Source organism: Rhododendron vialii, chromosome 10a, assembly GCF_030253575.1.
Source record: "Rhododendron vialii isolate Sample 1 chromosome 10a, ASM3025357v1".
Classification (NCBI taxonomy): Eukaryota; Viridiplantae; Streptophyta; class Magnoliopsida; order Ericales; family Ericaceae; genus Rhododendron; species Rhododendron vialii.
This window is the reverse complement of record NC_080566.1, coordinates 34,871,792-34,895,113: the sequence shown is the minus strand read 5'-3', so window position 1 is coordinate 34,895,113 and position 23,322 is coordinate 34,871,792. Positions and strand designations below refer to the sequence as shown.

The following is a 23,322-nucleotide window of genomic DNA, read 5'->3' as shown; positions in this document are numbered from 1 at the left end:
AGTCAAAAGTCCCAAGGATAAAACTGTACTTATACAAGGTAGCACAAATGCTAATGTACAAGTACCCAAAACCATTTCTTGGAATGATATCAAGAATTAAAAAAATTCAAATAAGATAAAAGTTAATAATATTATATCCATATAGCCTTGTTTTCTCCTTTGCAGTACATAGTTTTCCAAGTCATTACATCTATTATCTATTCCTTGCAACAAAAAGTGTCCAAAAGTGTCTTGTCAAAAGTGTTTGGAAAGTGTCCCCGAAGTGTCCGAAAGTGTCTATCAAGTGTCTGGAAAGTGTCAGACTCCAAATATTGGCCAAAATAATAGGACACTTCTGGGGAAGTGTCCGACACGTGTTGGCTGCGTGTCCGGTGCGTGTCGGTGTCCGACACCGGTACGTCACCCCTGGTGGAGTGTCGGTGCTACATAGGTTATAATAATGCCTTTAACTTTTACGCCCACTTAATATGCACAATAGCTCTATTTTGTAATCATGTGCTACAATAAAAATATTGAAATTTAACTAGAAACTCATAATTTTAATAATATTTTAAGTGGTGGAATAATATTTTTTATTTTGACATTTAACTATATAAAAATCCAAAATATATTTATAATTTTAATAATTTTTTCCAACCGCTCCCAATGGTGCTCCCACCCTTCTATGATCATTTGCTCCCCCGTCTCCGCTCCCGCTCCCGCTTCGTGTAACTAAGATCCATTCCCCAATAGCTTCATTCATTCTCTGAATTTCCTCCAGTATTTTTAGTTTCATTCAAGTACTTGTGAAAAAAACAAACAAAAGAAGTTTAGTTGGGAACCTTCTAAAAGGGATGATAATGATATGGTACTAAATTAGCATTATATTATGTGCCACTCCTTTTTTATTGGTGGTTATGTTTGTAAGGAACCTCCACAATTTTATTGTGGAACCTCTGCATTTGAACTCATAAGCACCACAACCCAAGTTAAGCATAAAGTTTTAGCTATCTTCTTAGTCGCTGCAATTTATTTTAGTGTTTGTACTAATGCAAGTGGTAGCAAAAGCTCACCGGCTATGTGATTGTGTCAATCGTGAACTCATCAAGGTACACCCAAGTTTCCGATAACAGTAGCACTATAGCTCGACCCCTTCTTCATTCAGAGTTCAAGGGGAACATTGTCAAACATTATTGTACTCTTATACAAACCTTTTTGTTACAAGCTTCATTTTTGTACTGACCTCAGATTTTTCTCTTATGCTTCCCAAAATGATTCTGGAAGCTTTGTTTCTGTTTTGAACTTAGAAACTGGTTCAGACATTGTAATCCTTGATGTAGCTGAAGTTCTGTTAGATTCTTGAAGGACAACTAATTGAATTAGTCCGATAGATTTGCTTTCTTGTACTTTGAGGGGTTGTAGTGTGTTAGGATTTTGATTCATTAGTGTATATACTTATCAAAAGAAAAAGATATGCCTCGTGATTGGATCCCGTTAATCTTTTTAATTTGTTTTCAAAGATTAAATTCCTATTTTGCTGCTCAAAAAAAAAAAAAAATATATATATATATATATATATATATATATATATTAGTAGCAATTGCAGGTTCCCCACAATTTCCTTCCAAGGCATGCAGTTGAATGTGTTGTGTGCTGACTTGTATGTCTGCGATATTACATGGTGTACCGACGGATTTAGAAAGCATACTAATGAAACAATGTGTTTGGAAAGGTGCAATACTCTTAGATTAACATTTTTTTGTTTTGGTACACCTCTTATAGTAACATTAAGATCTTGTACATTGCTAGAAATTTTGTTTAGCTTCCTCAGTACAAGCATGTCATTTGGAAAGGCCACATCTAAGTAATCCATGCCGGAAGTATTAAGGGGCGAGTTGGTGCAATTGGCCCGCTTGCTTTTGGAAAAAACACTTAAGCCACAGCCTTTTTGGTGCTTTCCAAAGTTGTCCCTTGATATATGAGAATAAATACAAATTTCTGTTACGGATTTAATTCGGTTGACAATCATGCCAAAAAAAACAGAATTACGAATTTTAAAAAGCAGAATTATGGGGATACTTTTTCTAATTAGAAGGAAAGCATTTGATTTGGAGAGTGAAGAGAGTATCAGTCCAGCCATTAGCAACCTGCTTTCTTTTCTTTTCTAACTGTCACCTTTTTAAAAATATATTCCAATTTGAAAGAATCAAATCAGTCCATTGTCTCTCTGGCCTGCACTTTTATATGTTTCATCTTTATTTTAAATTATTATTTTGCTTAACTTTAATCACGGTAATGTATCCTTCTGTAATTCATTTGATATTTCGTGCATTAACATTTGTGAAAATTGAGAATAAAAGTTTTGCTAAGATCATTAGGCGGCGGTTGATAATATGCATATACTACAATGATAAATAAATTAGAATTTTGATTTATATTTCATAGATATCAACACTTTTATAAATATCAAATCTTTTTCGGATATCGATACACCTTTTTACGCATTATCTAGTGTTCTAATTAAGGAAGGGCTGTGGTTAACTTTTCCCGTCAATAAAAAATTAAATTTTTTTTCCTTCTTAATAAGATTTTAAGTTTTTTTTATATTGATAGATATTATAATATATCTTTCTATTTTTTATCAACAAAAAAAAAAATTATTAATCCGATAACCAAAGTTACACAGATTAAAGGAAACGGGGAAAATTTAGGGGCCATTTACGTGTAGGTAGTAGGTACACAAAATCTAAAGTAATTTCCACCGGATCAGGCACAAATCATTAAACACACCCTTTAAGGTAAGTCAAAATTTTAGAGTAAAAATACTCATTCACCACTATTAATGACTGTTGACCAAATATCAGTATTGACCATTGACCATCGACGTTGACTGTTGAGAACGTTCTTAGATGTTCTCAGCCCTTGCCTAGATTGGTAATATTGACAGCTCTGAATATTTCAAAGTTGAGAATGTAGCATTCTCAGCTCTAATAACGTTCTCAGCACACACTTAGACTTAGTGGTAATTCATTCTCAGACGTTCTCAATTTTGTTCTGAATACATGCCTAAACTTAGAGGTAATTCATTCTCAAACGTTCTCAGAACAAACGTTCTCAGTTCTGAGAACATTTTCAGACGTTCGCAGCACTGAGAATATTCTTAGCACATGCCTAGACTTAGTGGTAAGTTCTCTGACGTTCTTAGCTCTTGGAATGTTTCTCAACACATGCCTGGACTTAGTGGTAATTAAAAAAAGTGTTATACTATTTTATAATTAAAAAGTGAATTTAGATGGTTTTAATATTCATAACTCCTCCAACACAATACTCCATTTCTTCCCCTATATTTTAAAAAACTATCTCCAAATCTCAAATTTCATCATTTTTCCTCCAAAATTCAAGTTATCATATTTCTATTTTTATACATAAATACTCAAGATTGATCTTATTGTTTACGACCAATTTTACAAAAGATAAATGCTCCATAAATTTTTGGTATTTCAAATATGAATGATGAAAATCAATCATTCAAAATGGAGGTAAACATGGAGAATGGATTGGAATGCATAATTCATCCAAAATGATCAAGAAAGGGAGGGAGACGATTTTTCGAGCCCATAGCAAGTACCTGTTGAACCCATAAAAGAAGATACACTGTGGCCTCTAGATTACACCACAAATGGCTTCTGTTGGCGCACAACGTGAATCTTCCAGCACTCCTCCTTTGCTTCTCTTTAAATAATATAATATTCGAAAATCCTATATTCCCCATCTCCGGTTACCAGACTGGCGCACTCTTCTCTCTCCTCTCTCTCTCTCATCAGCACCACCAATCCTACGGCACCACCAGCGCAGCGCAGCTAGAACCACCCTTCACCAGCTCCTTCCTCCCCCACCCCACGTGATCCTTGTACCAAACCCAGATTTCACTCCAATGCCCATTATACACGTATGCTATACACACATACTCATGCATATATTATACGTATATTAGCAGAGTCAGATCCACGCTTATGAATTCCCCACAATTTAAGGTTTCAATTTCTTGAAATTCCCCAATTTTGAAAGATTTCAAGATCCTTTCCTTAGTTGCATAATCATTCAAATAATCTTTCCTAGTTTTAGTAGCTTGAGATTTCTTGAACTTGTTGACCCTTTTTTTTTTTTTTTTATCTATCATCGTACACGCGATAGATTGTATCAATGACCAATACCCTTTTGAATCCCCACTTTTCTCTCTCTGAAACTAATCCCAGCAGCTACAACTAGCAGTATCTGTGCTGCGGCGGCGGTGGAGGAAAATGTCAGTAACCTGCGGGGTAGAGTGCGTGGTAGTGCTCGGCTGCCTCCGGTGGGCCTGGAAACGGTGCACCTACATCGGCTCCTACGACAGCGCCACGTGGACCGACGCCACCGCGGAGGAGTTCGAGCCCGTGCCACGCGTCTGCCGCGTCATCCTCGCCGCCTACGAGGACGACCTGAGCAACCCCAACTACCCGCCCGCGGGCGGGTACAAGATGAACCCCGATTGGGTCATCAAGCGCGTGACGTACGAGCAGACCCAGGGCCACGCGCCGCCGTACCTCATTTATGCCGATCATGATAATCGCGAGATTGTTCTTGCTATCCGTGGTCTCAATTTGGTTAAAGACAGTGATTACAAGCTACTACTCAATAATCGGTTAGGTATGTTGTCAGGGTTTTACTTTAATACGTTGTTGGTGTAGAATAGGGATGCAAACAAGCCGAGCCAAGTTTTGCTTGTTGAAAACTAGTCTAGCTCAAGCTCGAGTCGAGCCCAAATAATCAAGCTCCAGATTGGCTCGTTTAGCATAGAGCAATGTTCTAAAAATCGCTAGTCGGGCGGAAAAGGGGCATATAGGCGCTAACTAGTCGGTGGCCTAGCGCCTTGGCGCCGACCAGTCGATTGCCTAATCTAGGCATTGGACCACCTCCTAGCACCTAGGCAGGGACTAGTCGGCCTAGGCAGCTAACTTTAAGAACACTGGCATAGAGGTGTTTGAGCTCGGTTCGTTTACTGTACAACCCCTATGAACGAGCTGAGCCGCTACAAACGAGCTGAGTTACATCTAACTTGAGCTCGGCTCATTTACTTAACAAGCTTACAATTTGAGCTTGTAGACTCGGCTACTTGCGAGCAGCTCGGTTTGTTGCCCTTCACACTCTTAGTCCCTTTATGAGAAATGGTGAGAATAAATAGGATTGAGATTTCTCTCCAAATCCTTTACTATTTCTCTTTGTTGCATACCATTTCTCACCTCTTTTATTTTTCCAAAGCAAGTGCAGCATATATAATACTTGTTCCCTAGAAACAATTTGTACGAGATCATTACAAACTAAGGTTGAACATATTTCTTAAGCTCATAAAGTTTTCAAATCAAGATTTAACATATTTGTAAAGCTCTTTCGAGTGTTTATCCTAAACTTGAACAATCGCTTTTGCCTCGACTTGGCTCTTTATCGGCCATGTTATGCTCTTGTTTTTTGTTTGATAATATAGTAAAACACTGGGGTGAGCTGTCAATGTAAGCAATTTTGTTCTACATTGGGTATCTGTGTGTTTTTCTTTATTGGGCTGTAATTGATCTGTCTTTGTACTATTGGACGTGTGTTTGGTTCATTGCCTGAATAGGTATGCAGAAGTTCGATGGTGGGTACGTTCACTATGGGCTATTGAAATCTGCAACTTGGTTGTTGAATGAGGAGTCAGAGACGCTCCGGCGATTGTGGGTCGAAAACGGGTCCCAATACAGGTTGATTTTTGCCGGGCACTCATTGGGGTCTGGCGTTGCCGCCTTGGTGACAGTGATTGTAGTGAACCATCTGGATCGGCTGGGCGGGATACCAAGGAGCAGTGTGCGGTGTTATGCGGTGGCGCCAGCCCGGTGTATGTCGCTCAATTTGGCGGTGAAGTATGCCGATGTTATACATTCTGTGATATTACAGGTGAGGATTTTTTTGTTTGTTTTTGGTCAAAACGATAGATGAATTTTATGAGATGATAGAAAAATAGGACGAGGAAAAACATCATAAACTGCCGTCGTCCTCTAAAGAAGACACCAGCCACATCGGAGGGTAGGCCTCCCAATTACAAGAACCTACGCCTCTGACAGCTCGTTTCGCTAAAGGTAAAGTTCAAACAATGAGCCACTCCATTAGCATTCCTCCTAATTAACAAAATTTAGCTTGCACGTCCAAAATCTGCTTTGCAACTCCCATAAATCTGCTACCACAACTAGATAGGTATACCAATGAGGATTTGAATATTTATTTGTTATCATCTACAGATGAGGAATTTCCTTACCCCTAATTCGCTATATCTTTTGGGTACTCTTTGATTCACAAGAGTGCCCTTGCAATGGAATGACTTTTGGGTTTCATTTGCAATGTACATTGTATCAGTTTTTATGCGAACCAAGTTAACCACCATAGCAATGAACATTCCATTCCAACTTCTTTCCAGTAAACCAAACACTGATGACAGTCTAATGGATATTGTTGGTGTTGGTCATCAAAATATGAATGCCCAATTCATTCTATTTGATTGACTTCTTTGGGTGTGTGTGCATGTCATTGTATGTAACTATGTATCCAATCTCGAATAGTATGATGTTCCATTATTAAACCCTTTTCCTTCTTTTTTTAGACTGAATTTTCGTCTACTGGATTTCTCACAGCAAGGTTTTTCATAACACTCATATCACAGCTGTAGCAAATAGGTGATTCGTAAGAGGAACATGCAGATATCAACACAATGTGCAATAACATCCATGTATCCCAGTAAAGCTCCTTTCACCATGGTGCAGTCTGTGACTTCTTGGACTAGATAGGTTTACGGATGGAAAGGCGCTTTGGCTCAATGGAGCTTTAGAGTTGCCTGAGATTGGCGACTGGCAAAAATGACCTTCGCTTTGTGAATTTAATAGAGAATTTGTGCTGAGTTTTAATAGAGAATTTGTTTATATCTTTGTTGGTAATAGCACTTTTCCCGGTTTAGTTGTTGACGGAATAGTTTTCCTGAATGTCGTCAGTTATGTGTGTTCTTTTCTTTTTGTTTAAATTGAGACATTCTTCTACCAGGAGTTGTTCGCGTGCTCGTGCATTTAGAAAGTTCATGAAGTCTCTTGCCAATTTTGCTTTCATCTTAATGTTGTTACATTTAAAACCTGCATATTGGGCATAAGTTTTAACTTTTGAGGAATTAACCTTGCCGCCTGAATTTAATGTTTCCAGGATGATTTCTTACCAAGAACAGCAACCCCTTTGGAAGATATATTCAAATCAATCTTCTGGTGAGTTATGTATTTCATGTAACACAGACTCTAGCATTTGAAAGATTTGTTTGTTTCTGATTTTCAACCTCTAAGGGGAGTGAATTGTTATTACTATCTCTTATACCAGGCCTTAATGCCTTGGACAGCTTGCCCTGCTTGTTATTTTTTGTTTGCTTGAGAGATACCTTCATACCAGAAGGTAGGAAGCTTAGAGATCCTAGAAGACTGTATGCACCCGGAAGAATATATCATATTGTAGAAAGAAAATTTTGCAGGTAACAGCAATCTGAACTTGGGCAATTTCATATTAGTATCAGCTGGTAATCCTGTATTTTTTGGAGTCATCATAATTTACCTAGCCTAAGGCCTAGGTTATTTGTGACCCTTGTTATCACTGTGTATGTTTCCAATTTTAAAACAAGACCAATGAGCTACAGGTATTGCCATATGATCTGGTCTCCCGCAGGAGAAACATAGAAAAGATCAAACGTTCAACCAACTGGGGCAGGAATAATCTCTCTGAAAGATTTATTCTTTTTTGTTCATCTTTTTAGGCAAGTTAGTGGCCTAATTTAGCGGAACATGGATCTAGAATACACCTATGAGCTACTTAGCCAGGAAAATGAGAGAAAAAAAATCCATCTGTGTTCATATTTCTTGGTAGCATGGAGTTATATTTTTTTGTTTTACAACTTTTAAGGCCCTCAAGTGTTAGTCCTATTTGGTATTTGTATTAGTTGGAGAATATTGTTTATACCTATTCAGGCTTGACCAAACTTTGGACTCTAAGGACCAGCCTGTGTTCCATTATAGTAAATAGAATAATCTGAAGCAATCACGAGAATGCACTACAGTTTATTCATCTTCCGTTGTGAAATCCAACTTAATATAACTTTGTCCATTCAAAGAAAATAGACAAAGAAGAAGTAGCATCACTGATTGGAATGCCTTTTTGTCCTTTCTCATGACACTGATAAAGGTCACACTATCATATAGGAAGTGCTCAAGGTCCACTGTATGTTATTACTGTCAAAAGTAGCAATGTAGAATTTTATCATGCTTGCTCTGAAGCTGTGTGCTGCTTGATACACACAGATGTGGGAGATTTCCTCCAGAGGTTAGAACTGCCATCCCAGTCGATGGAAGATTTGAACACATTGTCTTATCGTGCAATACTACATCAGATCATGGAATTGTTTGGATAGAAAAAGAATCAGAGAAAGCTCTCGATGTAAGTGTAGGGAAACCTTGTACTCCTGTAGTTTGAGTAATTATACATAATACAATCATGTGGAAAAGCTATATCTACTGAAAAGATGATTTCCTCTTATGATTTGTTTACACGTAGAAACTTTGCTTGAACAAAAACCAAAAGATTGCCATATTCTCACAGGAAGCATCTTGAGTCTTGACATGTCTTGTGTGGACATTTATCACTGTTGTTGATCTCCATGTCTGTCTTCTTTTATATAGAACTGCTTGGATTGAACTTGCTGCCTTCCAGTTATTGCAAAAAACCCTTTCCCTTTCTCTATAACAAATATGGTAAGCTTAATTGCACATTCAAGGGGCTAGCCAAAACCAGCAGGAAGAGCTTCATTCATGATTTAAATCAAATCCAAATATCTCAGCTGATGATGTTTACCTTTTGAGATAGATTGCATTTTGCTGTGTGTTGGCCAGACTTTATAGAGGAGAGTGTTGTGATTTTGAAAATTTTGGGGTTTCTTTATATTTATTGGACAATTAGGGGCACTCTTGCTGGGTTTGCCATCAACTCCAGATGCTATCTACCCATATGCAGTAACTCTGCATGCATTACAGGAAAGGTCAGATTGAATATTCACCTCTCGAAAACTTGTTCATTCTTACAGAATATGAGGGAGAGGAATTCTGCGGTCACAACTCCCCCAAAAGTACAAAAAATTGAGAGGTTCCAATCATTACAACAAGAACACAAGGATGCTTTGGAAAGAGCTGTTAGTCTGAACATACCTCATGCTGTGACTACCCCCGAAGAGGAAGAACCCTCGACAAGCAAGGAACAGAATGTAGAATGCGACGATTCTGAGTCTTTTGAAATCGAAGGCACAGTTAAGTCTCAACCCTGTGGCGGAAGAACTAACTGGAATATGGTGGTTGAAAAGCTCTTAAAGAAAGATGAGTCAGGAGAACTACTATTTGAGAAAGATGCAGTTGCTTCAAAGTAACAACCCTTCTCACATTGTTTGCTTATCTTTGCGACTGTAATGCATTCGATTTTACATTTTTAAGATTATTTTGCTCATCTTTCTTTTCTTCTTGATCATTTTTGGTGCAATATTCTCTCTGTTATGTTGTAAAATGTTGTTGTAAAGAATCTGTACTCGCAATATTGAACTGAACTTCATGGTATTCTGTCCCTGCATTTTGATTTCTATTTTCTGTTAGATGTTTAAGCATCAAGTGGTCGAGCAGGGAAAATCGATCTGATGACCTTATCAGGTCAGTGGTAAGAGTTTACATGTAGGACTTTGAGAGCCGGTTGGCGCGAATAAACCACTTTTTTTTTAGCAATAATCTCTTTTTCATTTTATTTTATTTTTGTTTGATCGTGAAATGTTGGGAGAAGTTGCACTAGTCTACATTCAGGGGGAAGGAAAAGGATGTTTGATATAAACCACCATAGAACGAAACACCTCACTTTTGGCAAGGTTCGAATCCTAGACCTCCCAGTTCTTGGTGCCATCTCGGCCGGAGCCAATAGGCCATTTTCAAGAACTTGAGGACAACATATTTCACAATTACCTGGGAAAATGAAACTTCAGGCAATAAGAGCTGAGGACAGAAAACATGTTTCATTTTTATGGGTAAAATACTCTTTCAAAAACCCAAGGACAACAAAGTCCAGACCAATATGGCAAATTTTAACTTGTTATAAGTTTATAAATATCAATGCGGCTCTGCTCCAAAAACCCTTTTGCTCTTCATCAAATTTCCCGTATTCCTAGCAAAGAGATAAATGTAGAAGTTTATGAATGACAAAAACTACTTGAGCTTTGAACTCAGGAAAGCCATGGAATTTCTTCAAGCAGCGAAAGTTAAACCCTAAACCGCCATACAACTCATTCAAGTACCATAAGTGAATATTAGTCGAAAACAAACCACTACACTCCAACATATTCAAATTTTCGTAAAGCTAACAATTCAACTGAATATTTGCCAAGTCGCATGCAGACTAGGTGCTAAGGTTATCCATTCATGTTTGCATAGCATGATAGTTGTCCAGTTCCTTGTCAAGTTCATCGGCTGACTTCTCGACAGCTTTCTCCCTCCCGCGACCACGGCCTCCTCGCCCACCACGACCACGGGCACCAAAATTCCTCGGACCCCCACGGCCCCTCTGACTGCAAAAAAGAAACAGCAACATGAAAATTAAAGAAAGTAGGAGTCACAACTGTTGAAAATCATTACCGTACAAAGTAGGGACAAATTTCAAGGGAGAATGTCCATGCAAAACAATTTGTAGTAAAGTGAACTTGGGAAAGTCGGAAATGATCCTGGAGGGGGCGGTGGATGATATCGACTCCCTTGCTCAAATTTTGGGTTGTAAGGTGATGTCGTTTCCTACTACGTACTTAGGTTTACCGTTGGGTTCCTTGTTCAAATCAAAGGCAACTTGGGATTCGGTGGTGGAAAGATTTGAGAAGAGATTGACGGGATGGAAGTGTCAATACATTCCCAAAGGAGGTAGATTGACTCTTATTAATCATACGCTCTCTAGCTTGCCTGCGTATTTTATGTCTTTGTTTGTCATTCCGGTATAAGTTGTTAAGCGGTTGGAGAAGTTGCAAAGAGATTTTCTTTGGAGAGGTGTGGGGGAAGAGTTCAAGTATCACCTAGTTAATTGGGATACGGTGTGTACCCCCATTAGAAAAGGAGGGTTGGGAGTGAGAAAGTTAAAATTATTCAATCAAGCTTTGTTGGGGAAATGACTTTCGAGATTTGCATGCGAAAGAGAAAGATGGTGGAGGGAGGTGATTATAGCAAAATATGGGTGTGGGAGGGGAGGGTGGTCTACTTGTAATGTTAGGCTTCCATATGGGGTGGCACTATGGAGGGGTATCATGAATGGGTGGGACACCTATATGGCGGTTGGTGACAGGAAAAATGTGACATTTTGGAATGACATGTGGTGCGGGGAAGTGAGCTTGCGGGATGCTTTCCCCAACATTTACCTTTTGGCACGTGATAGGGATGCATCCATTGCCGATTATCTTTCTTTTAATGAGGGGGTTATAGTTTGGGACATTCGCTTGGGAAGGCAAGTTCGAGATGGGGAGGAAGAGGAAGAGGCTCTGTTGGCTCTTTTTGCTAGAGTGTATGGTATGCAAGGAATAGGAGAAGGGGAGGATGAGATGCGTTGGAAATTGTCTAAATCTGGATTCTTTCAAGTGAAATCTTTTTATCAAGCATTAGGTGGAGGTGGGAATGTTTCTTTCCCTTGGAAAGCGATTTGGAAGACAGTGGTGCCGCTTAAGGTGAGTTTTTTTGTTTGGTGCGCGGCTCAAGGCAAGATTCTTACTATCGATAACTTGATTCGGAGGCGGAGAATCATTGTTAATAGGTGTTGCATGTGTAGAAGGGACGCCGAGACAGTGGATCATCTTCTCATACATTGCTCGGTAGCTTGGGAACTTTGGTCCGTGGTGTTTTCTTGGTTTGGTTTATAAATGGGTCATGTCAAGGAATGTTATGGAAGTCTTAATTGCTTGGAATGGAGCTAGAGTGGGCAAGAGAAGGAAGCGTGTATGGGCCATGATCCCTCTTTGTTTGATGTGGACTATTTGGCGTGAAAGGAATTCGAGATGCTTTGAAGGGATTGAATAGCCTTTGTTTAGAATCAAAAGCTTTGTGGTTAGTAGCTTGTATAGTTGGCACAAGGGAGATTGTAATCCCACTATTGATCAGTTTTTAGCTCTGTTCTAAATGGCGGCCGCTGAGGCCGCCTAGGCGCTTGGAGGTACCATGCCGTCACGCCAATACCCTTTGGCGTTTGATTTGGCGCCCAAGGAGGTTTGGCGGTGTTTGGCGGCCATGGCGGTCTCGGCGATTTGGCGCCCAGGGAGGTTTGGCGGTGTTTGGCGGCCTTGGCAGTCTTGGCGGGCCTTGGCGGCATCATCGACGTCTTTGGAGGCCTTTGGCGGCCTTAAATGTATAGTATTAAACTAATGTAGATCAAGTTTTGAAGGGTATGGAGGAGAAGAGTTAAAGAAAGGAGATGAACTTTTAACTTGAAATTAGGGATCTCCGATCTCGTTTATTTCTACTTATTGTCTCATTCAACTTATTTGCTAGTTGCTACTACTTAATTTCATTTGGGTTTGTACATTAAACTTTGCATTATGGTTATGTAGAATTTTGAACTTGTATTATGGATACATAGAATATAGTTTGATTGGATAATGGTTTGTTAAAATAAAAATAAAAAACGCCGAATTGCTTGGCGGCGCCTAGGCGGCTTGGCGCTTGGAGGTGGGTCTCCGCCCTACTAGCGCCAAGTGCCATTTAGAACATTGGTTTATAGATTGGTTCGAGCTTTCTTTTGTCAAGTAGGATCGATGTATAGGGCCTTTTTGTGGTGGTTGCCATTTTGTATTTGGGCGGCATTCCCTTAAGGCCACGTTTTTAATATAATTACTTATCAAAAAAACAAAAAAATGCTAACCTTCAGAGGAAACCCTTGTATTTTAATAATTGAACAAATTTGACTGTTATTATCACTTCTTCTTTTTTTTGTGTGTGTGTGTGTGGGGGGGGGGGGAACTTAGGGTGCTCAGTCGCCAATTGTCTGAACGTTTTTTTTTTCTTTTCCACTTCTCCTATGAAGGCAAGACAAGGGCATTTCACTAAAATGCAGAAACGCAACTTCTGAGTTCTTATCAATGATTGAAGAAAATGCCGAGAATTCCAATTTCGCGTCTTAAATGAAACGAGCGGTCTTGTATCAGCAAAGTGAAAAACCGAAACTATGGGACCAAGATAACTAGATAGACCTCATAGCCTAGTTATGCTATTTCTAAGCTCGTTTTGTGTTCAGCTCTTCTGGACCAATCTAAGAACTTTGCACCTCGCTGACTACCCAAGTCACCAGATCTCATCAGAGCAGGTGTGGTAGGAAAATAGGAATCTGTTATTACCCATAGGCTGGACAAGCGCTTTCAGTCCTTTCGCTTTCCCTTTCTATCTCTCTAGATGGCAGGCCCTACTTACACTAAAGAAAAATAGGTATCGAGGTTCCATCACTACCATTAGAAGTTGGGGTAGGGAAGAACAGAGGTATTCCCTCCAATCCCAGGATCATAGCCAATATCATATCCTCCAAGTGCAAAGGTAGTCCTCACTACAGCTTTAAAGCCTTTCCTTTGGAGCCTGAGGAACTTAACGTAACTGGATCTGAGACTCTCGTGGTCAGCATTTGATTTGTTCTTAAGGTAGATAACTTTGACCATTTTTTAATAACCTTGTGATCACAGACCATCCCTATGTACTTGACACCATCCTTCCCTTATTCTTATTTGTTCTTTACTTCTCTCTGTTTTTTTTTTTTTTTATAAGAGAGAAAATAATTAAGTTGTTCTTCACTGCTCTTATCAAGTTTAAGGAACAAGATGCGCTCAAAGTTTACATTGTTGATTCTTCTGGATTTATTTATGTAAAGAAGCAGCAATTAGTGATTGTTGAAATGCAATAATGAGTTCAAGGTAGAAGTTGAGCCCGAGGTTTCACAAACCCACTATAGATCCTCTCCCCTCTCTTCTTTCAATTTTTTCGCCTTAAAAAACCTGGCTCTGGACAGTGCCTGGACCCCTATCCAATTTTGGGTCAATCCCTCTTACTTCTGAAAAATGAGATTTTTGCCCAATTCGAGTTTGCTACTCAAATTAAACCTTGCTACAAATGCAATCTATAAAAATGCTAAAAAGGCATAAGAACTCGTGTTTTGTCTGCCTATTGTTCATGCAAAGAAAACTCCGAGTGTTAGTGCTAATATGCGGTAATGTAAGTTATGTTACCTTTCGAATATGGGGAAGCTATAATATGGTGTCATTTACACTTATTTTCAGCACTCCACAAAATGGGTATCGTTTTTCACTATAGAATATGAAAAACGAGGAAATGGGGGTTGGTTAATTCTCCCATCGAAGTCCAACAGACTACTTTAGCAGCCCAAACTTTGTACCACCGGACATATAATCTACTTTTGGGAAGAAATCCTACGTCAGGGCAAATTCCACTGCTACAAGATGATCATAGTGGTGATATCCAGTGTGTTTTCCTATAATAGGACTTGGTCCAGACCCCAACAAATTCCCCAATAGGGTGGCTAATGTTGCAACTACATCTGGGTTAATACTTAATAGGAGTGGTTTTGTTTAAAAGTAGTTATCTACTCCTCTCCTGGTCACAACTATCTAACTACCTCTGATTTTTGTCCTCACACAATAAATTACCTAAAAAACTATCATCAACAGAAAAGATAATGAACTGCACAAACAAACAACTAATTGAAGATCAAGGCCAGAAAAGAAGAAAATCTACTTGACAACCGTTACTGACACAAAAAGATTAATGTGCTTAACGATGTTTGTATATAGATTACAAATTATATCAGAGTAGATTACTACTAACAAGGATAAAAGTAGGAACTGGTGTTGGTTACACTGAAAATAACTTTTCTATCAAAAAACCATAGCAAAACTAAATTCACTTCAACATTAAGATATCCCAACAATACATAAAAAACATTTGCATGCTCAAACAAAAAATAATAGAACATATAACTTTCTTAATTTACAAGGAAAAACGACACTCAATGTGTTAAACCTATTAATTCAAAAAGAAACAAGCAGGTATTCCTACTTTACCACCATTTTCCATTTTTAACGGCACGGTTTAAGTCAACTACCTCCTCATACAAAACTTATGCATCCACCACATACTGTTTTTTTTTTTAATCAGCTGCCTATATCAGAGGAAAATAATAATAAGTTTCAGTCTGGTTAGGTTAGTTCTTCTTCATTTTAAATCCGATTTCATTATTTTATCGTAATACATTTGCCGAACCAAAAGTGATACATTGTATATTATTTTCCTCTGCTATAGGCAGCTGATTTTTGTGTTACTGGAATAGATAACATTTTCGTCTATGGTGGGGTGTCCATTGGTTTGGTTCAACAAAAGAAAAATGCCTACCTAGATAAAATTGTGGGGGCGGCAATGGAAGTAGTGAGTGAAGTACAGAAGGTAATGAATGCAGAAGATTTGCATGAGGTAGATGACTTAATTTGTGCAGCTGAAAAAAGAAAATGATGGTGAATAGGAATGCCTACTTTTTGAATTAATAAATTTAACACATTTGAGTGCATTTTTCCTTATAAATTGAGAAAGTTAGATGTTCTATTCTATTTTGTATGAGCATGCAAAATGTTTTTTAGGTATTGTTAGAATATCTTATGTGAATTTAGCTTTGCTCTGTTTTTGATAGAAAAGTTATTTTTAATGTAACCAACACCGGTCCCTACTTTTATCCTTACTAGTCTTTTAAAAAAATGTAGAAAGGCACAAGGTGGTGAAGGCAGAATTGCCAATCACATAGATTCTTGAAGAGAACACCAACTAGTACCCGTCTGATAAAGTTACATCGGACGTATAACTAATGATACTGTTGCTACTTGCTAGTAAACCTTTGCAATAATCTCTAACCACAAACACTTTACACACTCATATCTTTTGGTGGGGCCCACACACCGTGGTTTGTGTAAATGTGTGTGTAAGTGTTTGTAGAATGATTGAATCTTAAATGCCCTACATAGCTTTGAAACTTTTATTTAGTTAATCATAGTCACACTGGAAGTATTTGTGGTCTTTGTTTTTTTTATCAGCAATAGGGCCCTGCAACATGCAACATAACTGCAAAAGGTTGGTTTCCAATACACACGCACAGAGGAGAAATAAAAGTGTCAATGGATTTGATGTCTGACCATGGATCACAAGGACAACTTTTTTCACTCAAAGATACATTCCTAAATTTTTTTGTCTCAATATTATGGTAAATGCGGCAGATGACAAGAAGGTGATGGTGATGATCATCTTCAACAAGAGGACCTTACGCTACCTTATTCGGATGCCAATTAATCACAAAATTTTCCACATTCAATTAGCTTCAGTTACTAGTGTATATAAATGTTGGGCAACACGCAGAAGATAAAGGAATTTGAATGAAGAAGCCTTACCCCGAACCACGGCTAATTGCAGCAGTGCCTCTACCACGACCTCTTGGCCTGCAAGACCTAAAGTCTTAGTAGTGAAACAGCTATGGCCATGAATTTTAAGGACATATGACATAACACATTAAAAACGAATTAAATGTAAGGCAAAGCTCTCTTCTTTTTTCCTCCATACAAGAATAGAAACATTTGTAAAATTTGCGGGACTAGGCCCATCAAATCCTGTCAACACCACTCTACATAATAGATCTTTAGAAACAAGGAAGAATTTGAATGATTCATTTCGCTTACGGACAATTGCGAATGCACGGGTACTAAGGAATCCAAACTTTTTTTTTGGAAAGTGAAGGAATCACGACATTGACGGAAACACATGAAACGACTGTTAAAGTGTTAACCAGTAAAGATCTCCATGGAGGAGCTGCCAATGGAACCCTGATATTTAATAGCAACAAAGTCAAGAAGTTAAAAGATCAAGTTTAAACCGGAGTCCCCAAATAGTGAAATAGGTAAACTTTAGAAAAATATGGGGATAAAATTGCTTAAAATAATGCAACGGCATGGTAAACCTCTATGATATACATACTATGTCTGATGACGTTACAATCAAAACTCAGCAGTAAGCCAATTGCACCTTAAATAGTGAAGGAAAGTAGGACATGAACGGTTGCATACAAGCCACAGCTTAAATATTTGATCAGCAGGTTAATAAACTACTCAAATCTCACAGGGACAAGCTAGTCCCCGAGTTGTATTTACATTTTATCATTGTTCACCAGTCAGTCCAAAACAGCGAATTTAAGACCAAAGCAAAAAATTGTCAAGAAAAAGCAAGATAATGAGGAAGTAAGAAAATAGTACATACGCCATAACAACTGTCCTCCTCCCGTTAGCACCTCCAACAACATTTACACGGGCTGAAGAAGGAATTTCCGAGTTGGTGCCTATTATTTCAATCTTCATAGGTCTTCCATCCAATTGTACATTGTTGTATCGCTTAAGAGCTTGAAATGCATCAGTTCTTCGGGAAAATACTACTTCTGCTGAACCCTGTATACAAGCAGAATAAGTAAGACTGAAAAGGATCAATTTGTAATAGAGGCAACCAACCACACAAGAATGGGAAACAAACCCCATCACTCTAGAATAGCAAAAGAACTAAAATGACCGTGTGGCTGCAGCACATACAGGATTTGAGAAAACAAGAGAAGAAACCCATAATAGACCAACTATGACAGAAGTGTCAAACCTATGCTACATGGACTCATGGACAAAGGAAGTTTTATGCATGATTATGAAGTAAACTCAATTACTCCTACATTTTTGCTGGGAGTATATCGTATATCGGACACGCCTCATTCAAGTGCTGAGTGTTGAAAACAGGTACTTCATAAATTGAGCGAAGTCCACGTAATATAGGTGCCGATAAACAAAGCAAATGCAATCCAGTGGGATGAAAACAAGACATCTGCATTGTCTTCGTGAACAATGCTTTGGCAGGTGCACACAACTAATAAGATGCCAGACAGAAGTGTATTGGTTTTACGCTGCAGGTGCATACAAGCAAATCCAAACTTTGAGGATCAGGGGCTAATACGTAATTTGCGCACTGTGAACATTGAGTTTATATATACAACCATAGCCTCAGAGGTTCACTGCAACAGGAGGCACAGAAGTTTACAAAGCACAAAACTAGACAATGGTACAGCATCTACGAGAAGCAGAGCTTTGGGGGTTACACAGGCACTGAGCGACAAGAGAAAGAGAGAATGGAAGACAACTCAAACAGAAATTTGCAAAAGCCTGGACACATAACAAATTGCAAAGAAGCAATTACTTTGAGAATTAACATTTGAGAAAAGACTCTCCCACAATCTATTTAGCAATCAAAGGAAAGCACAGCTATCTAACAACCAATAATGAGAACAAAAACACGAAAACTCAAGACATTAACTGCAGGGGGCTAATGTTGCATGAACTCTTCAACGCTGCTATGTAGCCATGCCAAAATTCAAGAATTAAGTGTTCAATAAGAATGATTGACAGGAAGTCTAGGTGAACATGTACTCATTACGTTTGCCTACATAGTTTAATTTACGTCATAGCTAACCACAAAGGTTCTAATTTTGCAAATAAGATATTTCTATTCGGTTTTAAACACAGCTTTACCCTATAAAGCCAGTATAAGTATTTGAGAAACCTGAAATCTAGCTGTTTCCATGATCTTTCAATTATATGAAATCCAACACTGACACATACCTGCAGAGCCCTCTATGGGTCCATGTAGCATGGGACAAGCAAGACATAGGGATTCAGTACGCAAAAGTTGTTTGACTGCAAGGGCCAACCTAAACACTCTTACAACTATTCTGCTTCAATAGATTTACATTGTCTCCGTGCTTTGGCAACATTTCAAAAGTTATTTTTTAATCATTTACTAGTGTTACTCAATAAAACGCAACCCCAAGGCATATTAGCAAATGCCTATGTGCCTCCTTAACTCCATTAAATTGCATATCCTGCCACCCAGCTCTTCCATACGGAAATCTTCACTGAAGACTAAGGGACACAATACTACCTCAGCATTAACCATTATGTAACATATATCTCATGAATTGGTAACAAAAGTCCTTCAAAGAAAAGAAAAAAGAACTATATTTTGACCAAACAAGGGGAAACAGAATCATAATATGATTTCGAGAAAAGATACTAGAACAGAATACAAAAGTAGAGGTACAAAGACGTTGCTTACACTTGAGCGACCATTCCTGTCGTAATGAACTGCATATCGTTTCAGCTCTCCAATCTCAGAGAAAAGTTCCTGAGTTGCAAGGTTATTTTGAATAGAACTTGAGAAATCCATTCCAAGGGCGCCACAAAAGCAAAAACGTATAAATTAATTGTACCCTTATATCTTCATTGGTGACTCCTACATCCAAATTGGAAACGTATAACTTTGTGCCATTTTCTGCTCCAGTTAACCCTGCAGCTCTAAGGCTGTCTTCAAACAAATCACGCTGCCATGGAAAACTCTTTCTTCTACGGAATGACTGATGCAAGCATACAGAGAGAATAATCCAGACGTGGACAAGGAAATGTCAGGAGAGGATAATAAAGTACAATAATTCACCATTCTCCAAGAGTAAGTCAGATATCAGAAAAGAATATCCAATGACATTAGCAGCAAAATCCAGCAAATTGAAATGCAAAACCACCACGTAATGTACTGGATGGAAAATTTGAGCTAGATGATGTAGACTGGATATGGGAGTAGAGGTGATTTGACCCACTGCATATCGATAGGCACCATGCTACAAGTGAGAGCTCCAGTTCCAAAGTTCAGCGAAGGAAGCCCTTTGCAAAAATGCCTGAACTAGGCACTAAGAATCTTGTCCCCAGAAAATTCCACATATAGCAAGAGGGCCCATAATAAACTGCCGGTCTAAACCAGTAATCATGGATTAAAGAAATGGAGACTAAATTAAAAGGTTTAGAGAACATGTAGAAATTCGAACCCCACTAATTCTTAGGTAATGTTATACTGGTAAGAGCTCAAATTCTCAGCTCAATTACTGAAGCTCCTTCGTAAAAAATGCTATCGAGCCACCAATGAAGTTTCCAAACATATACCAAAGAGATCCATCGCAAAACCCACAATTAGAAACAAGCGCCATCATGGTACAAGCACAGTGAAAGAGGTCACCGCCCTATTGGCCGCACCAAAGTTAGCTTCTCCATGAACAATAATAATGTCACTGAGATCCCCTCAAGTTTGGCTTTCTTAAGCAGTATTATTGATCCTTGTTTTTTGGTTTCTATGCATTATGAGAATCCCTAGCAAAAGGAATAAGTCATCCATGGATTCGAGCTTGCCTTGGCAATGGCATACGATGATGGCCGAGAATTCACACTTAGTGGACCTCTGCGAGGTGCCGCTGTCATTCTTCCACCACGGAATGGTCCCACTGGGCCCCGGCCCCGGCCACGCCATGCCCTACCTTGTCCTCTACCTCTCTCGCTACCGCGCCTACTCTTTATCATGTCATCAAGTGACATATCCAAAGAAGCCATTCAAAGGAGGATTGGGGATTGCACAAATACAAGATAGTAGACCTGTCAAAACAAAAACGAAGTATGTAAACATTCAAGAATAGTTGGTACTATCTGATAGACAATGACATAGTGGTCCATACACAAGCATATAGAGGACAACAAAACTCTGAAAAAATGTAAATGTTACAGGTATTACTAAAATGGTTATGATTCCAAGTTCCATAGTTTCCTGTCAGCCTTTACTTTATGTGATTCTTCCCTACCAATCAAGGAGCATAATACTTGATTCGACACTTGCCATTCAAATTTCTCAAACCTACGCATTCGCTTAGTTAAAATTGATTCTCAGTTGCAAAAGATCATTCTGTTGATCAACGAACAAAATCAATTGGTTCCTTTGTAATAACTGAACTATTTTATGTGGAGAACCTCTCTGAATCATCAGCTACCCATTTATGCATCTTATCAATCTAGTACGCGTGTTATGAAGGGAAAACACCCTTCCACGCCCTCTTAAATGCATGATCAAGTATAAAGAAAATCAATCCAAATTCCGTCCACTTTACATTACGGCACAAAGCACGAAAGATTGTGGGTTCTAATTCTTCAGAGCTCAAAAAATTATTCTCGAAACAAAATCAACATCTTGCTTCCATAGGATCTTGCTCGAAACAGCCACTAGATCCAACAAATTATTTCATAGGTTAAATAAAGAAAACAATCGAGAAACAGAAAAAGAAAAAGAAAAAAACTAAAAACATCCATCATACCCAAAAGAAAAAAGAAGTAAACCCATACATGAATGAAGTATACTCCCTCCGTCCCAAGACGTGTAATTTTTGGACAAAAAATAAAGTGCTTTCGTACATTATTTTTCGAGACCAGATTAAGATCGCGATGTGTTCTTTAATCTGGTGCGAAAATTTCCAAGAAGAAAAAAACGAATAGAAGTACTTCATCTTTTGATTCAAAATTTGCACGTCTTTTCGCAAGGCACTATCGTTTTGGGAAGGGAGGAGTATACACGAATCGGAACAGCAAAAACATCAAGAGAGAGAGAGAGAGAGAGACATCTAAATAGAACGAAAAAGAGCAACTTGAACAAAAAAACACGCGAAAGAGGAAAAAAATTACCTGCGGATAATCTGCAATACACAAATCCGTGGACGAATCAATAGGCACAGATAGATCTCGGGATTAACTGTGCGAAAAAGCAAGGATCTTTTCTAGCCAAATTTTTTAAAGAGAGCGAAATCAGAGAGGGGAAGGAAGCGGCAGGGAGTTTCTGGAGATAGATTACTAGGGTTTCATCGATTGAGGAGCTTCAGATGGAGTATATTGCTAGTGTGGGATTTGCGATGGGAGAGAAGAGAGAAGATTTTGTGAGAGGGTTTGAGGAGTATTTTTTTTTTTTTGGGGGGGAGAGGAGTGATGAGATTAGGGTTTTTATCGTAGGGGATTTGCTTCGAGGGTAAGGAGGGGCTTTACTCATTTGAGGTCAACGTGATGAGATGATATGGGCCCAAGACTCGGTTTGGACCGTTCAGCCCATTGTTTACCTCTGGGCGGTTTGATCCGAAGTCGCACGTTCCGCGTTCGCGTGCAGGAGCGTGGAAGAGTTTTACCGAACTCGAACTATTATTAAATTTATGAGTGGGACTGCAGAGCTGTAAACGAATTGAGCAGCTCGTTAGTTCGGTTCGATTCTATTCATTAAGGCTCGGCTTGACTCAGTTTGTTTAGTAAAAGAGCCAAGCTTGAGCTAGAGTTTTTGACTCGTTTACTAAACGAGCCGAGTGGAGCTCAGCTCATTCGACAAAAACTCGACTCGTTAAGGAAGACTCGACTCGATTAAAGAGGCTCATTTAGTAAATGACTAATAAATGACTAAGCTCGGCTCATTAAGAGCTCAGCTGGTTAAAGCTCGAGCCGAACTCGAGTTTTTAACTCATTTAGTAAACGAGCCTGGCTCGTTTACGGCGAAAGGAGATTGTGAGCGCGACCGAAAAGCCAGAGTGAAGGATAATGTGACTAAGGCTCCGTTCCGGAAACGAAAAAAAGCCTTTATTTTTTAAGAATATAATTTCAAGCTCAAAAATTATGAATTTATTAAAATTTAAAAATATGCAATATGGATTTTATTTGAAAGATCTCATCGAGATCTTTTATACGATGCAAAAAAAATTAAAAAATTATTTTTTATTTATATTATTTTTGAGTTTTAAATGTGAAATAAGCTGTTTATTTTTTAAGAAAATTTCTGGAACAGAGCCTAAAAGATTAATCTAAACTTTTCACCAAAAAAGTAGAACAATTTGGAAAATTTGGAAAGAAGTAGTAGAAAAAAGTAGGAAATTTTGGACAAAAAGGTAGTAGAAAAAAGAGAACATTCTGTTGTCAAAACAAGTTCGTTTAATTATCGGGTTTCCGAAATTTAGGCCAAATGGTAGTATCGGGTTTTCGATCTAATTTCTTTTCCCTTAACATTATAGTAGTAGATTCAATTGAACTGAAATAAAATAAAACAGAACGAGACAAATTGACATAATTTTGCAATTTGGCGATTTCTTTATTTGGTTGCTAGAGTACAATACCCTGTTCGTTTTGAGATTTTAGATTTGAATTTATAAGTAATTAGTGTAGAAAAAAAATAGAATAATAATAGAAAATAAAAATAATAATTTAAAAAAATAAAAAATAATAATAATAATAATAATTAAAAAAAT

General features: G+C 38.3%; 2 protein-coding genes and 1 long non-coding RNA gene across 3 annotated transcripts; 2 read left to right on the top strand and 1 right to left on the bottom strand.

Annotated features, from left to right (window-relative positions):
- The first annotated feature begins 3,748 nt into the window (after window positions 1–3,748).
- On the top strand, window positions 3,749–9,668 carry LOC131304058 (uncharacterized). Its single transcript, XM_058331158.1, has 6 exons — window positions 3,749–4,665; window positions 5,633–5,946; window positions 7,234–7,292; window positions 7,421–7,549; window positions 8,370–8,505; window positions 9,149–9,668. Exons 1-6 carry the CDS (start codon window positions 4,281–4,283, stop codon window positions 9,482–9,484), a joined length of 1,359 nt encoding a protein of 452 aa, XP_058187141.1. The 5' UTR covers window positions 3,749–4,280; the 3' UTR covers window positions 9,485–9,668.
- Window positions 9,669–10,305: 637 nt separating this feature from the next.
- LOC131304056 (THO complex subunit 4D-like) lies at window positions 10,306–22,058 on the bottom strand. The gene is made up of 7 exons (XM_058331156.1): window positions 21,731–22,058; window positions 20,417–20,656; window positions 19,450–19,593; window positions 19,296–19,364; window positions 17,409–17,593; window positions 16,550–16,597; window positions 10,306–10,660 (listed from the first exon to the last, which is right to left on the bottom strand). The coding sequence occupies exons 2-7, from the start codon at window positions 20,612–20,614 to the stop codon at window positions 10,513–10,515; spliced, it is 792 nt and encodes a 263-aa protein (XP_058187139.1). The 5' UTR covers window positions 20,615–20,656; window positions 21,731–22,058; the 3' UTR covers window positions 10,306–10,512.
- On the top strand, window positions 14,802–16,003 carry LOC131304057 (uncharacterized). Its single transcript, XR_009192293.1, has 2 exons — window positions 14,802–14,929; window positions 15,807–16,003. It is a non-coding gene; the product is annotated as an uncharacterized LOC131304057 (long non-coding RNA).
- Window positions 22,059–23,322: the final 1,264 nt, after the last annotated feature.